The 13,776-nt window shown below is 46.8% G+C and overlaps 1 protein-coding gene across 10 annotated transcripts in view; it reads right to left on the reverse strand.

The window, feature by feature from the left end:
• Nucleotides 1-13,776, reverse strand: part of LOC119956439 (inositol 1,4,5-triphosphate receptor associated 2-like) — a 140,966-nt gene that overhangs the window by 28,982 nt on the left and 98,208 nt on the right. For all 10 annotated transcript variants that reach the window (XR_005458638.1, XM_038783667.1, XM_038783670.1 and 7 more), the window contains 3 exons: nucleotides 10,241-10,387; nucleotides 4,526-4,689; nucleotides 1,473-1,788 (listed from right to left, as the gene is read on the reverse strand). Coding sequence is in view for 9 of the 10 variants with exons in the window: in XM_038783667.1 (XP_038639595.1) it covers nucleotides 1,473-1,788; nucleotides 4,526-4,689; nucleotides 10,241-10,387 (627 nt within the window). In the remaining variant the exon portion in view is untranslated. The remainder of the gene's footprint in view (nucleotides 1-1,472; nucleotides 1,789-4,525; nucleotides 4,690-10,240; nucleotides 10,388-13,776) is intronic.

Consider the following 13,776-nt stretch of genomic DNA (forward strand, 5'->3'; position numbering starts at 1 on the left):
CACTGGGCTAAATCACTGGCTTTGAAAGCAGACCAAGCAGGCCAGCAGCACAGTTCGATTCCCGTACCAGCCTCCCCGAACAGGCGCCGGAATGTGGCGACTAAGGGCTTTTCACAGTAACTTCCTTGAAGTCTACTCGTGACAATAAACGATTTTCATTTCATTTTTTCATATCTGCAACTCAAGGAATTTGGGGGCTGGTCTTTTAGTAGCCATCTTCTTGGCTGAAATGACAGTCTGTGGTGAGTGAAGCGCTTAAAAGCTGCTCCAGTTTGTAAGGCTCTTAACGCAAATCCCAACCCCAGCAAATCAAATGCCAGTGGTGCCGGGAATCACTCAGGCTGTACGTGGGCAGCGTGCTGGCTATTTGCATCACCTGAATTTTAACTGCCTGCCGAGTGTGAATTTTCCACAATTCAAATCCAGCGGGAGAACATCGGGCTGAATTCTCCGTTTTGCTGGCAGTCCGGGGGGTTTCCCGACAGCGTGGGGCTGCCCTACAATGGGAAACCCCATTGACCAGCCGGTGAAACCCGTTTATAATCTCCCAAATGGAGAATTCCATCCTTTATTTATTTCCCTCTGTTTATTCACCAACATACTTTTTAGTCTATTTACTCAATCCACCTTAGCCAGCTCTCCCCTGATACCTATGTATTTGGCTTTGTTTAGGATTTTTGTTTGGAACTGGAGTATGTCACTTTCAAACTTAATATATTATGATCACTTTTCCCCAGAGGAACTTTAATGATGTGATTACTAATTAAACTTTTCCTAATACACAATACTAATCTAAAATAGCTGGTACCACTAGATAAGTGTTCCAGTAAACTGTCGCAAAAGCATTCTACATGCTCTGTCCTTCAACATAATAATTTGGGCCCTGTAAATTACTCCCGCCAGCGGTTTCTGACCCTCGGGATCCTAATCTTCACCGATACTCATTCTACCTTCTGATCTTCTGGCCAAGATCTTTTGCCTCCATTGCCTTACTGCTTCCATTATGTCATCCTTTACTATCAGGGCTACTCCTCCACCTATTCTATTTTGGAGGTCACTTAATAGATTGCCAAACTAAACATAATATTTCTCAATTATATGGAGGTATGAGTATTGAAGTCTTTAAAATTATGAAAGGTTTTGATACAATTGAAAGAAAGAATGTTTCCACTTGTGGGAAAGAGCAAAATTAGAGGCCATCAACTTAAGATAGTCACCAATTAAATAGAAAATTCAGAAGAAGCTTCTTTCTCCAGAGCGGTGAGAATAGTATTGATTCATTTAAGGGAAGGCTAGGTAAACATATGAAAGACAAGGGAATAGAAGGTTATGCTGATTGAGTTTGATGAAGAAAGATAGGAGAATCATAAATGGCAGCTTGAACAGGTTGGACCAAATAGCCTGTAACTGCACTTTACATTCACTCTGATGGGAAACATTTCCATTCTCACCCAGTATAACTTTAACATCACCTGCCATTCTGTTTCAGTTGCTTGTCCTGTATCATTTTCTACAGTGAAACTGAGAGACTCCTGCGCAGCTCCAGTGCTTCTTTTATTTTTGTCGTCCTCTTCCTCAAATATTTGCCAACTAAGTGTGTTTCTGTGAGTTTTTTTCTGAACGTCGATTTCATTAAATATGCTTCCTGTGCTGCCCAGGCCTTCGTCAGATACTCGCTCTGTGGTCAACATATTCCATTGATGCTCTTTTAACCTCTTTAGAGGTGGTATTGCATTTACAATTGCCTTTTCTACTGCTGGATACTTGTTTTCTTCTGTTGTTACATTTCTGAAAGTCAAAGAGAACATACATTTGAAAAAAAAATGCAAACTAAATTGCAGTAACGCTGGTTATTTTTTGACTAGTGTTTAAGGTATTTATCCCCATTTCATGAATATTTCTACCTAGCACAGCTGACAGAATCCCTAGGGCTTTCTCAAGCAGTGGAGATACTGGATGGGCTATAAAATAATACAGAGGAAGTATTAGAAAGGAGAGCTATATTTAAAGTTTATAAGTTACAACAACCATGTGGGAGGCATCCAGGATTGCGAAGGAAAGTAAAGGTGGAAACTGCAGAGACATTGGTCACAATTTTCCGATCTTCCCCAGAATTGAGGCTGTGCCAAAGGGCTGCAGAATTGCAGATGTAAACTCAGCAGCTACAGGTCAGTTGATTTAACGTCGGTGATGGGTAATATCTTAGCAATGTAAAACCAAGATAAAATTAACAATGGGCACGAGATAACTAAATGGGAACAAAGTCCCATAACAAGCACGTTAACCGCGTGTTTCCTGGCGCTCGCAGTTCTGAAAAGCACAACGCTATCGAATGGCACTCGAGTTACACAGAGCCCCATTTTCTACACTGAGGAGCGCCGCTGGCCAGAACTCCTCAGTGTAGTGAGATCGAGGCACCATTGTTAAATGGTATCCCGATCTCTGGAGTCCCTGACGAGACCCGCCTCCCCAATCCCAGCTCACTCTGAGAGGTCCCTCATGTTGAAAATCTGAAATAAAACAGGAAATGCTGGAAATGCTCAGCAGCTCTGACAACAACTGTGGAAAAAGAAGCAGAGTTAACATTTCAGGTTAATGACTTTGAAAGGTCCTAGGTTTCAGTGGAATTTCGATACATCACCCCAAAAAGACAAAGACCTGACGGAATGCGGCTCTTACAAACCCATTTCACTGCTAAATGTAGATGCGAAAATACTTGTAAAGGTCTTGGCCAAAAGACTGGAGAACTGCCTACCAGCGGTGGACGCAGAGGACAAGACGGGCTTTATCAAGGGTAGGCAACTTACTGCGAACACAGGCGGCTGATGAATGTAATAATGAACCCCCCCCCCAACACCAGAGGTGAACGTCTCTCTGGACACAGAAAAGGCCTTCGAAAGTGGTTTGGGCTAGGAGCAGGATTCACCTCCTGGGTGAAACGCCTGTACAATGCCTCCAAGGCAAGCGTTCAGACCAACACCACGAGCTCTGAATACTTCCAGCTGCACAGAGGCACTCAGCAGGGATGTTTACTGTCCGCAGCAGCTCAGGCACAGAAAGAAAGCTGCTGAGGCGGCACAGACTCTTACAGCCCGCCTTGCAGGGCGGAGCTACCATACAGGCTCGACCAATGGAAAGCATACATTATCTACCAATGGTGTTCCAGCATTACTAGGTACCGTAATACCTCTACACAGACTACCACACATGCTATTAGCCCTGTGGACTCCATCTATGGGCCACTGTGTGGCTTCACCCACGGGGGGGGATGTGGAGCATGTACGGGCTCCGCCCCTTTCAGGAAGTATAAGAGCAGCTGACCTGCGGGACCACCTTCAGTAATGTACCGGTCGCAGGCAGGCAAAGTTGTAAGCTGATTAAAACCACTGTTTACTTTGACTCGAGTCTCCGAGTGAATTGATGGTCGCTTCATGGAGGACCTGATAAACACGGACAGCAAGAAAGGTGGATACTGCGGGACAATTTACGGACAGCTACTGGACAGAACGAGACTGCCACTGGACGAGGCCAGATGGAAATGGGAAAGCGAACTGGGGACAGAAGTGGGCTGAAGACTCTGGAGCGAAGCATTGAGCATGGCCAACTCCACCTGCTCCTGCGCAAGGCTCAGCCTCATGCAGTTCAAAGTGGTGCACAGAGCGCACCTAACCAGAACCCGAATGAACAGGTTCTTTCCGGAGTGGAAGATAAATGTAAACTGTGCCAGAGAGGCCCAGCCAACCACACCCATATGATTTGGGCTTGTCCCAAACTTGTAGGGTTCTGGACAGCCTTCTTCGAGCCAATGTCCAAGATTGTGGGGTGAGGGTGGAGCCATGTTAAGAGTGACAATCTTTGGGGTATCCGAACAACGAAAGCGACACATGTCGAAAAGGGCCAGCGCCCTAGCTTTTATTTCCCTAATTGCATGCCGGAGAATTCTGCTCAGTTGGCGATCAGCAGCACCACCCACCCTACAGACTGGCTGACAGACCTGGTAGAATTTCTTCACTTGGAAAAGATCAAATACACCATCCGAGGGTCGGAGGAAGGCTTCCTCAAAGCATGGGGACAATTTGATGGCCTATACCAATACCTGTTCAAAGCCAACAGCGATTCGAGAAAAAGTGAGAGACGAGTGAAGACAGACAGGAATACACAACTCTGGGGGGAGGAAAAGAGCAGGGAACTCGGGAGAACTAAAGGGAGAAGCACGGGGGAGGGGGCGGAAGCATCGAGAAGGGAAGGAGGGGGGAAGGAAGGCATACCAAGACAGACAATATCAATATGTAAATAAGAACCACACATACTGAAAATATTAAATGTAAAGTGTTACTATAAATTGAAAATACCAATAAAAATATTTTGAAAAAAAAAAGGAATTTCGATATATCAAAGATCTTTGACACAGGTTTCTTGATAGGCGAGGTAGTAAATGATAAGATATGTTAAATCTTGCTCTCTCATAATTAAAATGTAATTGAGCCATGTTAATATTTGTGCTTTGAGAGGTTAGCCTAGGTACCTAATGTTTGAATCCCCCTCTGTTGCTTGACAGTGCCGTGTGACTGATATCTTCTGCGAAGCCAGGTTTCCCTTGTACATATCCCAAACAATCATGTTACGAAACAAAGAACTGATTTTCTGCAGAAATCCGGTTGCCTCCTCTTCAACCTCTTGCTGCATGAACTGTAAGTAAAAGATGATAAGTAAATAGTCAAACAGAAGTCGGTAGTGAACTAAAAGCTAAATCAGGCATTATAGGCAGAATGACAGACAAAAATATTTCTGCATTGATGTTGTTAAATATGGTAATATGTGTTTGACACTTCTTCACTCAAGAAAGGTGCATGGTATAATAGACCTCAGCAGGCAAACAAAAAAAAAACCTTTCTAAATACGACCATTTAATTCAATATTTATGGATCAATTTCCATAGGGGTTCTTCCACTCGTCTACCATCAGCTTTAGCAGAAGACCATAAGACATGGAAGCAGAATTAGGCCACTCGGCCCATCGAGTCTGCTCCGCCATTCAATCATGGCTGATATTTATCTCATCCACTTTCTCCCGCCTTATCCCCATAACACCTGATCCCCTTATTAATCAAGAACATATCTATCTTTGTTTTAAAGACACTCAGTGATTTGGCCTCCACAGCCTTCTGCGGCAAAGAGTTCCACAGATTCACCACCCTCTGGCTGAAGAAATTCCTCCTCATTTCTATTTTAAAGGGTCATCCCTTTTTAAAAAAAATTTAGAGTACCCAATTAATTTTTTCCAATTAAGGGGCAATTTAGCGTGGCCAATCCACCTAGCCTGCACATCTTTGGGTTGTGGGGACGAAACCCACGCAAACACAGGGAGAATGTGCAAACTCCACACGGACAGCGACCAAGAGCCGGGATCAAACCTGGGACCTCGGCGCCATGAAGCACCACGGCGGCGACCACAACCTGGCGTTGCCTCACCCCCCCAACCTACCCGGCAAGAGCACCTTTGTAAGATAAGAGTGGAGAATGCTTCCCATGGTGCCTGGGTATACTCTGCTGGAGAAATAGGATAAGGAAGGATTGGGGACACATACGGGTTGCTTGGGAAGCTGGTGGAGGGGTGCAAGTAGAGAAGCAAACTAAATAGCATCTGCCTTTTTCCCTTTCATTAGCTCCGACACCTCCGAGGCCCCAAAAAGTACCAACAATGTGTCTTGCCTGATCTCTACCCCTACAATTTTGGATAATGTCCCAAACACAATTTCCCAGTACCGTGCCAGCTTCTTGCACCCCCAGAACATGTGCACATGGTTTGTCGGCCGCTGCCCACATTTTTACACATGTCAACCACCCAACGGACACAGAAGTTCAATTGGGTAGCATCAGTCACTTGGTTTCAGAGTACAGTATGTTTGGCCGCAGTTGGCCTGTTGTTTACAGGGATTCTGTATTTGCTGAAAAGAATAAAGGACTAGGTATATTTTGTAACTTGCATAATCCTTAAAATCTGCGTACATTTATGAAGGGAGTGAAGGGGTATTGTATAATAGCCAAACTTTTCATGTTTAATAAATGCTTTTTTCCTGGTATTAAAAGCTAATTAGCGACTTCCGGTGGCGGCTATGAGGGTGTAAGTCGCACATTTGGTGGCTCCCGCTCTGGCCGGATTTTTGGACCTTTTTCCCCGGCTTTTTTTGCGGTTTTGAGCACTGGCTTTGAAGGTGCAGACAATTTGGCACTGGATCCACACATTGGTGTATGGAACGAAGTACCCCAAGGGATCGAAAAGGAAGAAATAAGAAGATAAGCAAGGGCTGGGTGGAGGTTGCGGCTGAAGACAATATGGCTGATGTTCAGACCCCTGCTGCGTCGGCCCAACCATCAATGGAGGAGCTGATGCAGGTCATCCAAGAGGGCTTTGCTCGGCAGAAACGGGACTGACTAGACCTGATCAAGGAATCGATCGATCGGCTGGCGCAGAGGCTGGATGCTCAGGATCAAACGATTCAGAAGCTGGAGAAAGCGCTGACGGACCAGGAGGAGCACCAAACACCCCCCCCCCAACACACCCACCCCCCCAACACACCCACCCCCCCAACACACCCACCCCCCCCAACACACACTCCCCCCCCCCCCCCCCCCCCCCAACATGGTCGACCCATGGAGGTTTAGGCCGCCGACAGGGAAGGAGTTTTCTTTTTATTTGCATGTTCACAAGGTTGATTCCCAGTTTGACTTTTTAATTTTGAGCAGGGATTTACTGGCGGGGGTGGTGGACTCTGGGTACTTGGCCATCACTATTTCGGATCATGCCCCACACTGGGTGGAACTGCAGATCAGTGAGGAGAGCTTCCAGCGCCCGCAATGTAGATTGAACGTGGGCTTGTTGGCGGACGAGGTAGTGTGCGAGAGGCTAAGGAAGTGCATGCAGTTCTACCTGCAGATTAATGACACGGGGGAAGTCTCAGCAGCGGTGGTCTGGGAGGCACTGAAGGCAGCGGTGAGAGGGGAGCTGATTTCGATCTGGGCTCACAGGGACAGAACGGATAGGGCAGAAACGGACCGACTGGTTAAGGAGATCTTGCAGAGAGACAGGAGGTATGCGGTAACCTCGGGGGTGGAACTCTTTAGGGAACGTCGGAGGCTGCAGGCAGAGTTCGGGGTGCTGTCCACAGGCAGTGGAGCAGTTTAGGAAGACGAGGGGTGCGTTTTACGAACATGGGGAGAAGGCCAGAAGAATGCTGGCACAGCAGCTTAGGAAGAGGGAGGCGGCCAGGGAAATAGAGAGGGTGGTTGATGGGGATTGGAATTTGGTAGGGGACTCGGCGGGGCTAAACAGGGCGTTCAGGAACTTTTACAGTAGGCTCTATTGTTCGGAACCCCCCACGGGGCCTGAAGGGATCAGACGCTTTTTGGACGGACTGACCTTCCCAAGGGTGGGTAAGGAGCTGGTTAATGGGCTTGGGGCCCCGATTAGGGCTGAAGAAATATTTGAGGGCTTGAAGGCAATGCAGTCGGGGCCGGACAGGTATCCGGTGGAATTCTATAAGAAGTTCTCAGGGATTTTAGGGCCGTTGCTGATCAAGGTTTTCAATGAGGCAAGGGATAGAGGGGTGCTGTCCCCAATGATGCCACTATTTCGTTGATACTGAAGCGGGACAAGAACCCGGAGCTATGCAGGTCATGTAGGCCGATCTCACTGCTTATTGTGGATGCCAAGTTACTGGCCAAAATTTTGGCCTCCAGGATTGAAGATTGTGTGCCGGATGTGATTATGGAGGATCAAACCGGGTTTGTCAAGGGCAGGCAGTTGGTGGCCAATATAAGGCGGCTGCTCAATGTGATTATGATGCCCCCGGAGAGTAGGGAGGTTGAGGTAGTTGTGGCTATGGATGCGGAAAAGGCGTTCGACCGGGTGGAGTGGGACGATTTAGGTTCGGTAGGGGCTTTATCGACTGGGTCAGGCTGTTGTACCAGGCCCTGGAGGCTAGTGTAAGGATGAATAGGATGACCTCAGACTATTTTAGACTGTACCGGGGGACAAGACAGAGGTGCCCCCTCTCCCCATTGCTGTTTGCGTTAGCTATAGAGCTGCTGGCAATTGCTCTGAGAGCTTCAAGGGGCAGGTTCGGGGGAGGGTCTCACTGTACACAGATTACCTGCTCTTATACATATCAGATCGAGGTGCAGGGATGGGTGAAATTATAGCAATTTTGGGGGAATTTGGCCGGTTTACGGGGTATAAACTGAATATGACAAAGAGTGAGATGTTTGTAGTCCAGGCGAGGGGTCAGGAGGGTCGGCTGAGGGAGCTGCCGTTTAGGTTGGTAGGGGACAGTTTCAGATACTTAGGGATACAAGTGGCGCGTGACTGGGGCCGGTTGCACAAGTTGAACTTGTCCCGGTTGGTTGAACAGATGAAGGGCGAGTTTCAGAGATGGGATGCGCTCCCGCTGTCGTTGACTGGGAGAGTGCAGACGGTCAAAATGACCATCCTACCGAGATTTTATTTGTATTTCAGTGTCTCCCAATTTCCATCCCGTGGTCCTTTTTTAAGAGGGTTAACAAAATCATCCTGGGCTTTGTGTCGGCGGGTAAGTCCCCCCAAGTGAAGGTGATGCTCGAGCGGAATCGGGGGGATGGGGGCTTGCCCTACCGAATTTCAGTAATTATTACTGGGCGCTAACATAACCATGATAAGGAAGTGGATGATGGGGGCGGGGTTGGTTTGGGAACGGATGGAGGCAGCTTCATGTAGGGGCACCAGTCTGGGGGCGTTGATAACGGTACCTCTGCCGTTCCCGCCAGCGAGGTACTCCACCAGCCCCGTGGTGGTGCCGGCCTTGAGGATCAGGGGTCAATGGAGGAGGTACGTTGGAGCAGTGGGAGCATCAATCTGGTACCCAAAATATGACAATCACCGGTTTGCCCCGGGGAGCTTGGATGGGAGGTTTCGAGTATGGCGAAGGGCGGGAATTGAGAGGATGGGGGACCTGTTCTTAGAGGGGAGCTTCCCTAGCTTGAGGGTGCTGGAGAAGAAGTTTGGGTTGGCAAAGGTGTGTAAAGTGTGCGGCAGGATCAGCGAACCATGTTAACATGCTCTAGCGTGTCCAAAACTTAGGCGATATTGGCAGGGATTTGTGGACGTCATGTCCAGAGTATTGAAAACAAGGGTTGCAATGAGTCCGGGGTGGCAATTTTCGGGGTGTCGGAAGACCGGGAATCCAGGAGGAGAAAGAGGCAGATGTTCTGGCCTTTGCTTCCCTGGTAGCCCGGAGACGGATACTGCTAGCTTGGAGGGACTCAAAGCCCCCGAAGTCGGAGACCTGGCTAACTGACATGGCAAGCTTTCTTGGCCTGGAGAAGATTAAGTTCGCCTTGAGGGTCACCGTTAGGGTTAGCCTGGAGGTGGGAACCATTCATCGACTTCTTCGCGGAGAATTAATCGTCAGTGGTGTTGGGGTGGGGGGGGGGAAGTGTAGAATAGGGGGTGAATTAGCTGGGTCTTGGCGGGATGGGAGACAGTGATTGTACTATGTTTCTTGTTCTTTGTACATTGTTTTTATACTGTTGTTGTTTGTAATGCTAAAACTACCTCATTAAAATTGTTCATTAAAAACAAAAGCTAATTAGCAGTTCTGTGATTCTGTTCATCCATATTTTCTAAACTAAAAAGTAGAAGTTACGGTCTTTTAAGCCAGGATTTCATTCTGGGGCCTTCTCGTCCAGTTGCAATTTCAACTAGGCTCATAACACTGGGGAGGTTTAATGGGAAAGTGATCGTAACAGTGGAAAGTTTGTGCTTTTTCCAGAAATGTTGATGTCTAAGCGACTGAACTTTCTCCCAATTTTCTTATCTTACTCACTTACATTGGTACATGTTTCTATATAGGCATGATGTGGAGATGCCGGCGTTGGACTGGGGTGAGCACAGTAAGAAGTCTTACAACACCAGGTTAAAGTCCAACAGGTTTGTTTCAAACACGAGCTTTCGGAGCACGGCTCCTTCTTGAAGGAGCCGTGCTCCGAAAGCTCGTGTTTGAAACAAACCTGTTGGACTTTAACCTGGTGTTGTAAGACTTCTTTCTATATAGGCAAGCAGCTCTCTAGGAGCTCATCCAAATAGTTTTGCTTCATGTGAAAGCCTATACAAGTGTGAGCAAGCTATTAGTTTGTGAAGATGGGTAATAATAAGAACGTCCTCGGCCAATCCCATCATCACAATCAGAGGCGACAGTAATTCTTACCAGTTCCTCATTGATTGCTTGAAAATCCATCCGGTTCAGTTGAGAACATATGCGATACAGAATGTCTTTGATTTGTCCGGCTGAGTCAGAAAGTGGCACCATGCCACACAGTGGTGTGGGTAAACTATTTGCTGCAAGGTCCGTTTTCTACCAGGGGAATAGAAAGCAGGTTTAATTGTTCTGGCTTAGATTCATGATTGGAATTAAACTGGGGCAGGATGAAAATCTGCATCAGATCGTTGTGATATAATTAACTGTAATGCAGTTGGCTACCACAACATTAACTGCTGTACTGTCCTAGATTGTTGATGCTCTCTGTACAACATAAATATTAGCAGTTAAGATTCCGAACCTATACTTGTATTTCTACAAATAAAACAACATTCTGCAAATATTGATTCCAGGCAAGTTGGGTTAAAGATTTTCCCTTTGTTTTTTGAACAAGATGGGTTACATTTTTAACTTGCAAGGCAACCTTCATCCACTGAAAGCAAGACAGAAAATGCTTGGAATGCTGAGCTGCAAAGTTATTGTAAACTGATAAAGTTCACATCGCACAAGACAGGGGTTAAGGTGTAGATCTGTGATATAAGTGAGCCATTGTGACACAGAATTAGGATGACTAAGACTTAACACTCAATTACTGCACTCAGCATGCATGATATAAACTATCCCCCAAGTTGGGACTTTTGCTCCTGAGGCAGGTGAGCAGAGGTGGGAAATATCCCAGCTCACCGCGACTGCATCCCCAAATGGCAGGATCTTCATTCCAGGAGCACAGAGCTAGGATGAAGTTGAGCCTTCCAACCCCAGACACAGATGGGAGGCAGTCACAGGGGCTGTTGAATACCAAGGTAGGCTGGTTAAAAGATCTGTCTCGGTTCTCTGGGAAATTATCCCAGTTGTTTTGTTAAATATTAGGCTTTCTAGGCTTCACCTTTCATACCCCCTTCAACTTCCCTTTCCCATGCCTATCCATAGTGACTCATTCTAACCCCCCCCCCCCCCCCAATCCACTACCATTGCCCCTTATTACAGATTTTACTATTTTTTTAAAAATCACACATTCATGGAAATCCATTTAGTACATTTAAAACCCCCCAACTACTAAATCTCTTAAAACAAAACATTTGTATTCATAACCCCATATCAAAGACTGTTAATCCTTTTCATAGAATTTACAGTGCAGGAGAACCATTCAGCCCATTGAGCCTGCACCGGCTCTTGGAAAGAGCACCCTGCCCAAGCCCACACCTCCACTCTGTCCCCATAACCCAGTAACCCTACCCAACACGAAGGGCAATTTTGGACACTATGGGAAATTTAGCATGGCCAATCCACCTAACCTGCACATCTTTGGACTGTGGGAGGAAACCGGAGCACCCGGAGGAAACCCACGCACACGCGGGGAGAAAGTGTAGACTCCACACAGACAGTGACCCAAGCGGGAATCAAACCTAGGACCCTAAAGTTGTGAAGCAATTTTGCTCACCACTATGCTATCCTGCTGCCCTTTAATAACCTTTTCTGTCAATCAAAGTGTGAACAGGCAACACCCTCCACTGTCATAATGATAATTGCAGAAAGCAGTCAAGCACTCATGCCACTATAATGAAAGAGTTTATGGTTATGACAGCAATAGCTATTGTAACCGGCAGCACATATTTTTCAACACACACACACACACACACACAGAGTCATAGAGAAATACAGCACAGAACAGGCCCTTCAGCCCACGATGTTGTGCCGAACTTTTGTTCCAGGTTAATCATAGATCATAGAATTTTGGACACTAAGGGCAATTTATCATGGCCAATCCACCCAACCTGCACATCTTTGGACTGTGGGAGGAAACCGGAGCACCCGGAGGAAACCCACGCACACACGGGGAGGATGTGCAGACTTCACACAGTGACCCAAGCCGAAATCGAACCTGGGACCCTGGAGCTTTGAAGCAATTGTGCTATCCACAATGCTACCGTGCTGCCCTTAAGAACAAATTAATCTACACTCCATTATTCTACCATAATCCATGTACATATCCAATAGCCGCTTGAAGGTCCCTAACGTTTCCGACTCAACTACTTCCACAGGCAGTGCATTCCATGCCCCCACTACTCTCTGGGTAAAGAACCGACCTCTGACATCCCCCCTATATCTTCCACCATTTACCTTAAATTTATGTCCCCTTGTAATGGTTTGTTCCACCCGGGGAAAAAGTCTCTGACTGTCTACTCTATCTATTCCCCTGATCATTTATAAACTTCTATCAAGTCGCCCCTCATCCTTCTCCGTTCTAATGAGAAAAGGCCTAGCACTCTCAACCTTTCCTCGTAAGACCTACTCCCCATTCCAGGCAACATCCTGGTAAATCTCCTTTGCACCTTTTCCAAAGCTTCCACATCCTTCCTAAAATGAGGTGACCAGAACTGCACACAGTACTCCAAATGTGGCCTTACCAAGGTTTTGTACAGCTACAACATCACCTCACGGCTCTTAAATTCAATCCCTCTGCTAATGAACGCTAGCACACCATAGGCCTTCTTCACAGCTCTATCCACTTGAGTGGCAACTTTCAAAGATCTATGAACATAGACCCCAAGATCTCTCTGCTCCTCTACATTGCCAAGAACCCTACCGTTAACCCTGTATTCGCATTCATATTTGTCCTTCCAAAATGGACAACCTCACACTTGTCAGGGTTAAACTCCATCTGCCACGTCTCAGCCCAGCTCTGCATCCTATTTATGTCTCTTTGCAGCCGACAACAGCCCTCCTCACTATCCACAACTCCACCAATCTTCGTATCATCTGCAAATTTACTGACCCACCCTTCAACTCCCTCATCCAAGTCATTAATGAAAATCACAAACAGCAGAGGACCCAGAACTGATCCCTAGGGTACACCACTGGTAACTGGGCTTCAGGCTGAATATTTGCCATCCACCACCACTCTCTGACTTTTATCGGTTAGCCAGTTCGTTGTCCAACTGGCCAAATTTCCCACTATCCCATGCCTCCTTACTTTCTGCATAAGCCTACCATGGGGAACCTTATCAAATGCCTTACTAAAATCCATGTACACTACATCCACTGCTTTACCTTCATCCACATGCTTGCTCACCTCCTCAAAGAATTCAATAAGACTTGTAAGGCAAGACCTACCCCCTCACAAATCCGTGCTGACTATCCCTAATCAAGCAATGTCTTTCCAGATGCTCAGAAATCCTATCCCTCAGTACCCTTCCCATTACTTTGCCTACCACCGAACTAAGACTAACTGGCCTGTAATTCCCAGGGTTATCCCTATTCCTTTTTTGAACAGGGGCACGACATTCGCCACTCTTCAATCCCCTGGTACCACCCCTGTTGACAGTGAGGACGAAAAGATCATTGCCAACGGCTCTGCAATTTCATTTCTTGCTTCCCATAGAATCCTTGGATATATCCCGTCAGGCCCGGGGGACTTGTCTATCCTCAAGTTTTTCAAAATGCCCAACACATCTTCCTTCCCAACAAGTATCTCCTCGAGCTTA

The sequence above is a fragment of the Scyliorhinus canicula genome, chromosome 23 (genome assembly GCF_902713615.1).
Source record: "Scyliorhinus canicula chromosome 23, sScyCan1.1, whole genome shotgun sequence".
Lineage (NCBI taxonomy): Eukaryota > Metazoa > Chordata > Chondrichthyes > Carcharhiniformes > Scyliorhinidae > Scyliorhinus > Scyliorhinus canicula.